The following is a 13,920-nucleotide window of genomic DNA, read 5'->3' as shown; positions in this document are numbered from 1 at the left end:
TCTGGGTTCCTAAAGCATAGATCATAGATTCAATTGCACATCTAATCAGGCTTCTGATGGATATAGAGCTGTCAGGATACTAACAAAATACCAGTGACATTTCACGATTCTTGATGCTCAATTTTAATACCACACAAAAAAAACTAATATGTCATTTATTTAAGCACATACTATTTAGGTTAAATAAAAAATTAATTAATAAATAAAATGCCAGTGACATTTCACGATTCTTGATGCTAAATTTTGATACCACAGAGAAAATCTAATATGTCATTTATTTGAGCACATACTATTTAAGTTAAATATTAAAAAAAAAATTTAAAAATGAATAAAACAATGGCTTGGACCAAAATTTGAAAAAAAAATTTTTTCATTTTTTTAAATTATTCAGTTATTCAAAAATAATAATTAACAGTTAGTGTTTTTCCCCTCCTTTTTTGTTTTTATTATTGCAGATAAGGATAACTATTGTTATAATAATAATATTATTGTAAATTGTTAACTAGTTTTCAAGTAAAAAAGTATTTTTCTCTTTTTCTCTTATATTGCTAATTAATAATCATTAAATAATAAAATAATTGAATAACAAATTGTTAAATGAATAATAATATCAATAACATTTATATAAAGTTTCAAGTTTTTTAAGTTAACAAATATTAACATTAAACATTATTATTATTATTGAAAAAGGTATTTTTGTCAGCTTACTCTACATTCATTTCATATGACTGGGTTTTTTACATTAATACATTGTCAAAACAAGCATTTAGATTTTTTTAATCTATGCTCTGATCAAGTGTCTAGTCTTTGACTATAGTTTGCATGCCCCATTTCTCTCTTTCTGGGAGATCTCAGGGGTCACAGGATTGTGTCCTTTGCTTCTGTAATAGAGGCTGCTATTGTGGTAGTGTAACATGAGGACTTATTCCTCTTTTTCTTCGTGACTCCTAATGAGAGTCCCTTGGTGGCTGTCTTTCCCTTCCTCCCGAGATGCAGTCACGGACCACAGGCCCCCCTGTTTCAGGGACAAACCAGTCGACTGTTACCCATATTCCCCCCATTGTTAAATATACTGCCATTGACCCAGGTCAAACATTAGCTGAGGAGTAAACCTGACTGTGAACTGGATCCTCTCTTTTTCAAAATCCTTCTCAAGGTCTTAAGTCTAGTCCCCATTATACAAGATTGTATGTGTCTTACATCTGGCATACAGAAGAGTTTTAAAAAACCTCAAAGATTGTGTGTGTGCAGAATACATAGCAAATGAAATCAGAGTCTTCACAAACTCTACTCTGGAATGCCCTTCATACTTACAGTAACAACAAAGTTAAGATGTTTTGTAAAGTTTTGTAAAGTGGACATTAACATTCATAGTGCATAAAATGGCAGGCTCACAGTCACTGAGAAGTGATATCGTTGACCATTGTTGCTTTCATGGTACACAAAGTATCTGAGATGAAAATATTGAGTGTTAGAGACTCCAGAGGTGCATGTATTAATTTTATATGAGCACATAAAATATGACATGAATTTGGATGAGATCAGAACCTCTAAGTACATGCATCACCGTTGAGCCCATGAAATATTAAAGAGAGGTGATCTAACACAAGAGTTTAGCAGGGATCCTTTAGTCATGAAAAACAGTCTTTGCATGTTTAGGGATAAATCATTCAATAAAGTGTGCTTCTCATATACAAGTAGATAGAGGGCAGTATGTTATTTCAACTAAACATGAATTTTCAACATTACACAAGAGTCACCTGTATATTTAGACTTAAAGGAATAGTTCACCCAAAAATGAAAATTTGCTGAACATTTACTCACCCTCAGGCCTTCCAAGATGTAAATGAATCTGTTTCTTCATCAGAACAGATTTGAAGAAATTTTAAATTGCATGTCTGCAGTGAATGGGTGCTGTCAAAATGAGAGTCCAAACAGCTGATAAAAGCATCACAATAATCCACAAGTAATCCACACAACTCTAATCCATCGATTAATGTTTTGTGAAACAGAAAACTGTGTGTTTTAAGTTTAAAAAGTTCAAACTCACATTCTAACGGCACCCATTTGCTGCAGAAGATTCACTGGTGAGCAAATGATTTAATGCTAAATTTCTCCAAATCTGTTCTGATGAAGAAACAAACTCATCTACATCTTAGATGGCCTGAGGTAAATTTTTTATTTTTTGGGCAAACAATTCAGTGCACTTTCATAACTTTTCTACAATCTTTCCAGTATTTTTTTTAAAGCATTTCATAAAGATAAATCCAGATTTCCATTTCTTTGTCAGTACCCAAATGTTTGTAGTGTACAGTTTTTTTTTCTAGACTACCAAAGGTCCCTCAGTGGATAGACTGATGATATCAAGCTGACTTGTGGACCAGTTTTACTCTACTTTAAGGTCTTAATAATTTCCATGATGTTTCCAGAACTGGAAATCACATGTTTTCCATGATCATGGGAGCCCTTCAAGTGAGCTTATCTACAATTAGTTTTATTAATGTAGGCCAGTGAGTCTCTTGATCTTATAATGGAATAAGTGGAAATATCTGTTCATAAAATCGTCGTCAGCAATCAGATCTGCTTATTTCAAAATCACATTTCGACACAGCATGACTTTGAGATTCCTTCTTAACCTTCTTAACAAGGCTCTTGTAAATCACAACTTTGTTTGGGCCAAGATATTAATTTTAGGGCATCTGGTTGACCTCACTTCAAGGCCAGCACAAGAATGACCTCACACCACAAGTTGATATGATTCTTTAGGGTCTTAATTAAAAGGCTGTAACATAGTTTGGTTAAAATTTCTCAATGGTAGTGTTAAAAACACCTTTTTTACCCTGTCAAAAACAGCTCTTTTCAGAGCAAGCCTTTTTGTAGCATTTTCCTTTAAATGTTAATGAGCTCTGCTGACCCCACCCCTCTCTTCCAAGGCCGCTCTCTGAGGGACTCTTTACTTTAGCCGCTGAATGATTCGCGCGAACATAGACGCATTTAGGTAGATCGGGGGCGCATTCCCTTCACAAACAAACGTAATCCACTTCAGCGGCTCAGATGTCGGGAGTAAATGACGACTGCTATATTCATTATTACATCCAACAACAGAACACCTCAATCGCTTAGGAGTCATTCTTGTCTACTCCTGCTCCAGTGTTGAAACAATAGCGGACTGATGACAGCTCACTCAGGGCGGGTCTAAGGTAAGAAGCCAGTCCAGTCTGTGCTGAAACGCTACTGTCAATTAAACTATCGTGGGAGGGGCCTGTCTGTGTGATGTCACACAGACAGGCATCTGAGATCGGCTCGATTTGAGAAAGGGGTAAATATTTTAGTAGATTAAAAAAAAACACTGGGTGGATTTTTATCATTATAGGGTGGTTGTGTACACACACTGCCAACACACATTTCAGTTCAAACAACTTGTAAAAGTGCATGTAGCATCCTATGACCCCTTTAACATGCAACAAACTGAGGTTTGATGGTGAAATAGCTCCCGACCAGGATAACAGGCATAGATCTTCTCCTGTTGTTTGGATTTTTTTTTTCTTTGATTTAACATCTTCAAATCATATCTTGTGGAGTTCATATCTGTGGAGGTCCATTTCCCCCACATAATTTAAAAAATGCTTTGGTAAAAAATTATGATGACACTAAAAGTCAAAATTATGAGATGCCAAGTCATAATTGTGAGATAAAAAGTCGAACATATGACATAAAAATCATAATAAAAAGTAAAATTTTCAATATATTACTTATGACTCTCTAAGTATCTCATAATTTCAGCATTTCATATCATGAATAAAAATGAATTATTATCTCAAACTGTCATAAATGTTTGACTTTTTGTGTCATAATTACGACTTACTATCTTGTCATTTTGATTTTTAGTGTAATAATTATGACTTTCTATATCAAAATTATGATTTTCTAAAGCATGACTTTTTTTGTGGAAATGGGCTTACATAGAAATGTCTGCTTAATTGCTGCTGTCAATAAAGCAAAAGGGAAATGCCAAATAATAAGAAACGTCAAAATTCAAGTTGAATTTTCCTATATAAATAAATCAGTCAATACAGTTTAGTACAAAATGTTTAATATATAAATTAATAAATTATAAATTATACTTTCCTCTGTGGCCTCAACATGTTGGGCACCTTTGTATAATTGTTTGTGGATGGCTTTTGCTACACACTTTTCAAGAATAGGACACCCTGAAGAATGTTTAATGTGCATCTCTCTCAGGATGATTTCTCTGCTACTCAGCTCACAGGGGAGCATTTTTAGACTCCTCACTCCTTCCTGTCTCGACTCAATAGGCCTGCAGGAATTCCAAAATGTGCTGGATCTGAAGAGTATGTTGAAAAGCATATCATGTTTTGTGTGTGAAAGACAGAACTTTCTCTTGTTCTCTCACTGTCACAGGTCAATTAACACAGTTTGTGTTGCGCCTCACACTTTAGCTTTAATTATGACTCGCTTCCAGTTGGCACTGAAGAGTAAATGCCCTGGACTTCAATTCTGTTTAGACAAACAACGCGCTTCATAAGAAACACAAATACACGCTGATGAACTGGAGTGTGTTCATGTATATGTGCGTGTATAAGACAGCAGGAGAGAATGTAAGGGAAAGAGAAAGTTAAAAAAATAAAACAATATTATGCAAAAATGGGTTATAGTTCTTCACAACAACTGTTTCTCCTAGTCATTCTGTGGGTGGCCACAGTTACCAATGCATTCTCCTGTGACGCACATGCTGGAGAGCTATGAAACTTTTCCAGTGCCTGTCACTGTGCTGGATTCTTGTGCTGGCCTCAATTTTAGATGGAGCTGCTTTACATAATACTTGACAGGACAAATTTTTTACTAAACTGTATTGCCCTTACAAATCAGAACTGTAGGGTTTGCATGGGGATACTGTCAGATTGTAATGCCAATTGTACTTTGATATATTCCGTTGTATAACAAATATATACACTACCATTCAAAAGTTTGGGGTCAGTAAGATTTTTAAGAAATTAATACTTTTATTCAGCAAGGGTGCATTAAATAGATAAAAAGTGAAAGTGAACATTATTACAAAATCTATTTTAAATAAATGATGTTCTTTCTATTCATCAAAGAATCCTAAAAAATCCATCAAGGTTTCCACAACAAATATAAAGCAGAAAAGCTGTTTTCATCTGTGATAATTAAAAAAAAGTGTAAGTGTACCAAATCAGCATATTAGAGTGATTTCTGAAGATTCATGTGATACTGATGACATTAAAAGTCTTCTTTCAAAAACATTAAAATATCTTACCAACCCGTGTTTGAACAGTGTTGAATATGTATATATAGACTAACTGACACATACATTTACATAAGAATTTATAAAAGGCAATTTTATTTTATTTCCAAGCTGATAGCTGAACGCGACTGCAGCATTAAAGGTGCAATAGGTGATTGTCTTCAGAAACATTTTTTGTTATGCTGGTTGAAAGTCTCTTCACATCCCAATAGCAATCATTAAGTTAAGTTGTCTAAATGTATTTACCTGTATTTATATATTCTGTGGAAGGTGTAGGATCAAGAAATGTTCGTATGCTTTCCTACCTGCCTGTCAATGTATGTATCTGCATACCTCTGCGCACCGGGTTCGCGCAGACAGGATACGTCATCAGCACATTCACGCACACTGTGCAGACAGAGCGAGAATGGCAGACAAACGTCAACAACCCAATCTTCCTTCCTGGTATTGTAGTACTTTTATAGTTTTCTCACCGGTGAATGACACATGATGTAGCCCAGCGGTTAATCCAGTCCTCGCACCAGCTCGTTAGAAGTGAGCTACGTGCATGAACTGTGTTCCGATCGATATGATCCCTACACAGTGTTCATTGCTCCCTACTCCCTGAGCTGGGGAAATCTGTTGAAGTTTACCTCACTTCGGAACATGGGCTGGAATTGAGAACGGCTGATGTAGCCTATTGTAGTAATGTTGTCTCTGGTATTCTGGTCTGTGAGTGTCTATGCGTTCAGGGGGTGTGGCTTTGGACGGCGATTGCAGGGAGGGTGGGACGTTCGCTTTCAGTGCTATCAGGCTAAAGTTAGCATTTTCCGAGATCATCTACTGCACCTTTAAGTCATTTCGCAAAAATATTATGTACTACTGTTTAAAACATTTATATAATAGTATATATGACCATAGAATCATTCATATTCTTCTAGTATTTTATATATAGTATAAAGAGTAACTAAAACTTATTTAAAAAATAAATAAAGTTAGTATTCTATTCCAAACATGTCCAGATTGAGTGCTAATGTCTGGATTGACGTTTGCTCCTCAGACACTGCTTTGACTTTTGAACTCTGACCTTTCACACGCCTGCTTTTCATTAACACCACCAACCATTTTAATTGATTCCGATTTTTTCACATTTTGTCTGTTTATTTGAACTGTTCATAACCCGATCATTGTTTTCTCTCATTTTATCTTATATGTTATCAAGTCAAATTGTTTTGGTTTACCGCATTGCAAATCACTGGAGTCCAGCAGTGACTCAGACTTTGCTTTTTTTTTCTCTTAGTGTATATATGGATGACATACATGTTTGCGAGAACCACCCGTTCATATGGTTTGAATTACAGGGTATGACATGCAGACACAGAACAAAACGTCTTTTTTTTTAATGATATGTTGAATGCTTTAAATGATATATCCAGGTCTGTATTATATTTCATTTGAATGTATTTTTCATATGTTGGATTTGTATTGTATAGGCTGATTAAATATGCCAGGTTTGTTCTGTGGGGTTGCAGCTGTGTGTATTTGTGTGATACAGTGGCACTTACTGCCCTCTAGTGCTGGAGTTAAAATTACAACATTGCATGAATTCCCTGAATGCCAAAAAAGAAACTGTGATAAAAGCCAATGTACTAGGGGGATCTGGGCTGTATATTGTTTTTAAGGCCCGCTAACCTAATTTGCCATAATTAACATGCATATTTCACGTTTATTTTGTTTTTAGAGATGATTTTGATGAGGAAGGTTTTTGCCAGCCATACAGAGGGATCGCGTGTGCTCGCTTCATAGGAAACAGGAGTATCTTCGTGGACTCGTTGCAGATGCAAGGCGAGATTGAGACCCAAATCACAGGTAGTCCTTTAAAAAACATTCGCTTCTCAGTCCTTACAAAAGAAGTTTCAAAACAACTGTTTTGTACATACTTCAACTGAAATGCAGCTGATAAAATCAGGCTGAAGCCTTAGATAAGAGAGCTTTTGCCAGCTAGGCTGTGTTTTGGACATTTACGATGGTCATACATGGACATTTATGACGGTATTCTTTGAATAACCTAAATCTGAATATAGTAATTATTCAAGACCATCTTATATATCTGCCATGGTATTACAATCTGATACCAGAACCAGAGAGAAATGTTATGTAGCCTGAGAGAGTCTAAAGGTTTTTTAAAGCTAAATCTTAGTATCATACACATATGGACTGGACTAAGCCTGGCTTTAGATTTCAATTGTTTTTTGTTTTCTCTGAGAAATTTCCCAGTTGTAGCTATTTTAGATCACACAGGCATTCACTGTGGTTTCCTCTCAAGAGTGAGCAGTCAATTTGTTTTTGAATCACACAGCTTCTTGCGAAACCACAACAATTCACCAGAACTTTGTTTCTTTGTTGTTTGTGCAAGATATAATTTCGCTAGACTGTTACGTAGCTTGTTGGAATCCACAATAGCTTATTTTTGCTTTAAAATCTGGAGGAAACCCCTGTGTGAAGGCTTGTTTCTGTTGTTGTTTTTTTCAGCGGCGTTCACCATGATTGGCACCTCCAATCACCTGTCAGATCGCTGCTCCCAGTTTGCTATCCCATCCCTGTGCCATTTTGCCTTCCCAACATGTGACCGCAGCTCTGGCATGGACAAACCACGGGACTTGTGCAAGGATGAGTGTGAGATTCTGGAGAACGACCTGTGTAAGACAGAGTACATCATCGCTCGCTCCAACCCCCTCATCCTCAAGCGCCTCAAACTGCCCAACTGTGAAGACCTGGCCGCTTCAGACAGTCCCGAGGCTGCCAACTGTATGAGAATAGGCATCCCAATAGCTGAGACCATAAATAAAAGTATGTGTTTTGTGTCATTATTAAAAAAGACTTATCAAAATAATATTTTATTGAAAATCTAAATGAATTCTCTTTCATTTTAGGCCACAAATGTTATAACAACAGCGGTTCGGATTTTCGTGGGACAGTCAGCGTGACAAAATCTGGTCGTCAGTGTCAGCCGTGGAACTCGCACTATCCCCACAGCCACACCTTCCTGGCCATGCGTTACCCAGAGCTCAACGGGGGACATTCCTACTGTCGCAACCCCGGCAACAAGCATGACGCTCCCTGGTGCTTCACCCTAGATGAGCGTGTGCGCATGGAGCTCTGCGACATTCCTCCATGTGGTGAGATGCACTGCTCATATTGACATAGGCTATGTTCAGAATAGCATGCTACACTCATAATATTTCCAAAATATACATTATGCATGCTTTGTGTTGTATGTGGGTTTATTTATGCACAGAACACCGGTCTACCGAAATTGTTAAAATGCTGTATCCCACAATGCAATGCACTACTAGCATTATTTATAGGCCTATACTAATATAGTATTTATTAAAGTTTATTAAAAAAATTTTTTTTACTGTATTTAATATAGCTTCATTAACTTTTAATTTAGTTTTTTATTACAGTTATTTGCCAAGGCAACATTTCTCATTTTTATTTAATTTTTTACAGTTAAGTTTTCAAGTTTTCTAATAATATATGTTTTATTTTGGCTTTATTTTAATTACTAAAATCATTTTTTTTGTTTGTTTTATTCAACAGTAACAATGCAGTGCACTTGACTTGACCTCCCATTTCAAGTGTGATGAGAGCAATAAACATGACTTAATAATATGAGCTATGATTTTACTTTTTTTTTTTTTTTTTACCAATTATTTCATTGGACTGCAAAAAGTGAAAATACGCTTACACAAAATTTGGTTAAAAATGCATCTCAGAAATATTTTTCTGAGATGATAAATGTGCACCACTCTCTGATCAAACATGCATGAAATAAGGTCAAGTGCATGATTAAAAAATATGCCATTTAAAAAAATGAGTATGCAGTGTACAGTATATTTTTAGTATGCAGTGTGCTTGTATTCTGTTCTGAACATAACCAAACTTGGGTAATCTTTGAAAGATTTTACTCCAAAACACATATTTTAATTAGCATGGCCTTAGCTTGAGTGCAAATGTTGTTATAACAGACTTTTCGTATGGTTTTAGTTCATATATTTGTATATTGATTGTCCACAGATTTGCCCAAGCATGGCAGCAGCAGTATGGGGATCCTGTACATCCTGGTACCAAGCGTTGCTATACCGCTGGCCATTGCCCTGCTGTTCTTCTTCATCTGTGTGTGCCGAAACAACCAGAAAGCCTCACGTCCACCAGCCCCACGTCAGCCCAAACCAGTACGCGGCCAGAACGTGGAGATGTCCATGCTCACGGCATACAAACCAAAGGTAAGATGTTACCACTAACAGATCATAACCAACTATGAAAGTGCATTTACACCACAGTGTATCATCGGATTCTGGCACAAAACCTGCATCTTATTCTCTTATTACCCAAAGGTGCTAAATGAGCTTTAACATTTAAGTAGTTTCTGATTGGCCTACTTTAGTGAATCAGGTGCTAAAACAACATTGAGCATATGTGCAAACAAACATTGTTATCGGTTGTGTCTGTTTTGATTTTTATTCTTATGCTTTTTGTCCATTGGAGTCGCTGGGCATTCTCATAACGTTTGAATTAGTGTGCATTCCTGAGTTAAGGGCACCGCACAAACAGGAGGCAAAACGACAGGATGAGCATATGGAGGCAATCTCTTCCAGGCCTGGAGAGGAATCTAATATTGTTATCATTCCATTTGGATCATTCAAAGCAGATTCAAATGAGATTTTCGCTTAAAAATGTTTTTTCCTTGCTTTTTCATCTTGGTTGCTGGTTAGAGAGACACACAAAACCTGCATCTTATTCTCTTATTACCCAAAGGTGCTAAATGAGCTTTAACATTTAAGTAGTTTCTGATTGGCCTACTTTAGTGAATCAGGTGCTAAAACAACATTGAGCATATGTGCAAACAAACATTGTTATCGGTTGTGTCTGTTTTGATTTTTATTCTTATGCTTTTTGTCCATTGGAGTCGCTGGGCATTCTCATAACGTTTGAATTAGTGTGCATTCCTGAGTTAAGGGCACCGCACAAACAGGAGGCAAAACGACAGGATGAGCATATGGAGGCAATCTCTTCCAGGCCTGGAGAGGAATCTAATATTGTTATCATTCCATTTGGATCATTCAAAGCAGATTCAAATGAGATTTTCGCTTAAAAATGGTTTTTCCTTTTTACAAACAAATATTTTGATGAGATGATGGTAGTTCCATTTAGTTCCAGTATTAATCAGACCTTTTGACACACTGAAGTGCTGTTTGTATCTGTAACACATTGAGACCTCTCATCTACAGTCTCAGCTGCAGGCCAAAGCTCAGACTAAGGTCATACAAAGGTCACCATTCACTCAAGTAATATCCAAAACAGGGATGAGACATGTTTAGCCTCAGGCAGAGTTGATGCTAATACAAAACATCTGCTTCTTTCAAAGAAAGAGACTCCTATCTTTTATTTGATGCAGTTCATTTCTCCGCTGAATGTAGCTGTGACCTTTTGGCAAACTTGTTATTTCCTGTTTTATGAGTCTTGTCCATACCAGTCACACAACATTATGCATGTTACTTACAGCTATATCATGCATATAGTGGATAAAACCATACAGAGACATATAGTGACTGTCATGTAAGTGTTAAGACAGCTTCTGCGAAGTACATAAATGTACATGACAGAGAATATTTTAAGAGTAAACAGAGGTTTTATGCATTTCTGTGGTCAGTGGTTGAGGTTGCCGCATGTCTTGTTTTTCAGCAACACAGTAAAAGATTAAAAACAAAGCTACAACAGTTGACAAAAGTTTCTTCATGGATTAACAAAAAAAGCATGACATGTTATTACCATACCTTTTCTCTCAAATTGTTTAATAATTTAATTTAATTATCAATTAAATATTTTATTATTCAAGCCTATTTATTTAAAGTACCTTTGGCGTTATCTAAATATTACTTTAAGTTAGGCTTTAATAACAGTAATAGTATTATGAAGATTCCTTTAATAATGTAATCTTTCGCAAATCTCATAACTACTAATTTTGTTTAGCTTATTGTACATTCATTTTAAATATTCTGCTAAAAATGGTAGATGATCATGAGATTAATAACAAATAAACCAAATAATTATATATATATATATCTATATATATATCATGCGTTATCTAAATATTACTTTAAGTTAGGCTTTAATAACAGTAATAGTATTATGAAGATTCCTTTAATAATGTAATCTTTCGCAAATCTCATAACTACTAATTTTGTTTAGCTTATTGTACATTCATTTTAAATATTCTGCTAAAAATGGTAGATGATCATGAGATTAATAACAAATAAACCAAATAATTATATATATATATATATATATATATATCATTCCATTATTATAATTATTATAATGTGATATGAAGTATATATAATAATTATAATAATGGAATTAAATTGAGAAATACATAATTACTGACACTAAAAATGTATTCTGCATGTATTTCTTATATATATTTACATATGTCTCAAAATAATTTGTTTTGAATAATGTTACTTGATCACAAATCATTTACTACATTATTGCCTGATATCTGCAATAACAAATTTGCCAGCCCAGCCTTACTCTTCTTTTTCTTCCTCTTCTGTAGAGCAAAGCCAAAGAACTTCCTCTGTCTGCAGTGCGCTTCATGGAGGAGTTGGGAGATAGCAACTTTGGTAAGATCTACAAAGGCCACCTGTACCTGCCAGGCATGGAGCAAGCTCAGCTAGTTGCCATAAAAACACTGAAGGACATCTCAAGTGCACAACATTGGGGCGATTTCCAGCAGGAAGCATCTGTCCTGGCAGAACTTCATCATCCCAATGTGGTTTGTCTCCTGGGTGTCGTGACCCAAGAGCAGCCCGTCTGCATGCTCTTCGAGTTCCTAGCCCAAGGAGACCTCCATGAGTTTCTCATCATGCACTCTCCCCACTCAGATGTGGGCTGCAGTAGCGACGAAGATGGTACCGTCAAGTCCAGTCTTGATCATGGAGACTTCCTTCACCTGGCCATTCAAGTCGCAGCTGGGATGGAGTACCTCGCAAGCCACTTTTACGTCCACAAAGACCTTGCGGCAAGAAACATCCTGGTTGGTGAGCAACTTCACATCAAGATCTCTGATCTTGGCTTTTCAAGAGAAATCTACGCTTCAGATTATTACAGAGTCCAACCCAAAATGCTCGTTCCTATTCGCTGGATGCCACCAGAAGCCATCATTTACGGGAAGTACACAACAGACTCTGACATTTGGGCGTTTGGTGTGGTTCTGTGGGAGATCTTCAGCTTTGGCCTGCAGCCCTATTATGGTTTCAGCAACCAGGAAGTGATGGAGATGGTGCGGAAGAGGCAGCTGCTGCCCTGCCCAGAGGATTGCCCTCCTCGCGTGTATGCGTTGATGACCGAGTGCTGGCAGGAAGGACCCGCTCGACGGCCGAGATTCAAAGACATCCACGCCCGACTACGTGCTTGGGAGGGTCTGTCCTCTCACGCCAGCTCCAGCACACCATCCGGAGGCAACGCCACCACCCAGACTACCTCTCTGAGCGCCAGCCCCGTCAGCAACCTCAGCAGCCCGCGCTATGCCGGATACATCTACGGAGCACCGCAGAGCCTCCCACCGGGACAAATCACAGGCTTCATGGCAGCACCGATGCCTCAAAACCAGCGTTTTATACCTGTAAACGGATACCCTATCCCAACAGGCTATGCTGCCTTCCCTGCTGCCCATTTCGCTGCAACTCAGGGCCCTCCACAGGTGGTGCAGCACTGCCCTCCTCCGAAGAGCCGGTCGCCCAGCAGCGCCAGCGGCTCAACAAGCACGGGTCACGTGACCAGCGTCCCCTCCACAGGCTCCAATCATGACGCCAATACACCTTTGCTTTCTCATTGTGTCACTCTGACGCCCATGACAGCATTGCCGGGCGGCACAATGCCAGTGTTTGGACATATGGCACAGAAGGTCATGCAAATAGACCCGAGTCAGGCGGCGCTGCTGGCTGACACTAACAGACTGATATACAGTGAATCCATCATTACTGCCAATTTGTGAATACATGTTTTGTCCTGTATATTGATCTATTGAATTATTGATATTTTAATGTTTTTTCCTTCCTTGTAAATATGTAATAGCCTGAAAAAAAAGCGAAAGTTTATATTTTAATGTTGTTTTATAAATGTGTCTTAAAGGGATAGTTCACCCAAAAATGACAATTCTGTCATGAATTACTCTCCCTCATGTCGTTCCAAATCCGGAAGACCTTCATTTATCTTCGGAACACAAATTAAGATATTTTTGATGAAATCTGAGAGCTTTCTGACCCTGCATAGACAGCCAGGGAACTACACATCACATGGACTATTTTAACAATGTCCTTACTACCTTTCTGTCCCTTGAGCATGTCAGTTGCATTGCTGTCTATGCAGGGTCAGAAAGCTCTCGGATTTCATCAAAAATATCTTAATTTGTGTTCCGATACGAAGGTCTTACGGGTTTGGAACAACATGAGAGTGAGTAATTAATGACAGAATTTTCATTTTTGGGTGAACTACCCCTTTAAAAGAAACTTGTATATTCACATATTCTCTGTGAAGTTCATGCCACTTTTTTCGACTTAGTATGACTAAACGTGGCCTTAAAATGT

The 13,920-nt window shown here is 37.3% G+C and overlaps 1 protein-coding gene across 1 annotated transcript in view; it reads left to right on the top strand.

The window, feature by feature from the left end:
* The window catches only part of LOC107556549 (inactive tyrosine-protein kinase transmembrane receptor ROR1-like), a 131,597-nt gene extending 118,161 nt beyond the window's left edge, over positions 1 to 13,436 (top strand). Inside the window, exons 5-9 of the mRNA XM_016239691.1 lie at positions 7,008 to 7,135; positions 7,799 to 8,116; positions 8,200 to 8,445; positions 9,347 to 9,555; positions 11,889 to 13,436. Of these exons, the coding sequence (XP_016095177.1) occupies positions 7,008 to 7,135; positions 7,799 to 8,116; positions 8,200 to 8,445; positions 9,347 to 9,555; positions 11,889 to 13,328 (2,341 nt within the window). The 3' untranslated portion in view covers positions 13,329 to 13,436. The remainder of the gene's footprint in view (positions 1 to 7,007; positions 7,136 to 7,798; positions 8,117 to 8,199; positions 8,446 to 9,346; positions 9,556 to 11,888) is intronic.
* The last annotated feature ends 484 nt before the right edge of the window (positions 13,437 to 13,920 follow it).

Source organism: Sinocyclocheilus grahami, unplaced genomic scaffold, assembly GCF_001515645.1.
Source record: "Sinocyclocheilus grahami isolate Dianchi unplaced genomic scaffold, SAMN03320097.WGS_v1.1 scaffold572.1, whole genome shotgun sequence".
Lineage (NCBI taxonomy): Eukaryota > Metazoa > Chordata > Actinopteri > Cypriniformes > Cyprinidae > Sinocyclocheilus > Sinocyclocheilus grahami.
The sequence above is the reverse complement of the archived record's forward strand: the minus strand, read 5'-3'. Positions and strand labels throughout refer to the sequence as shown.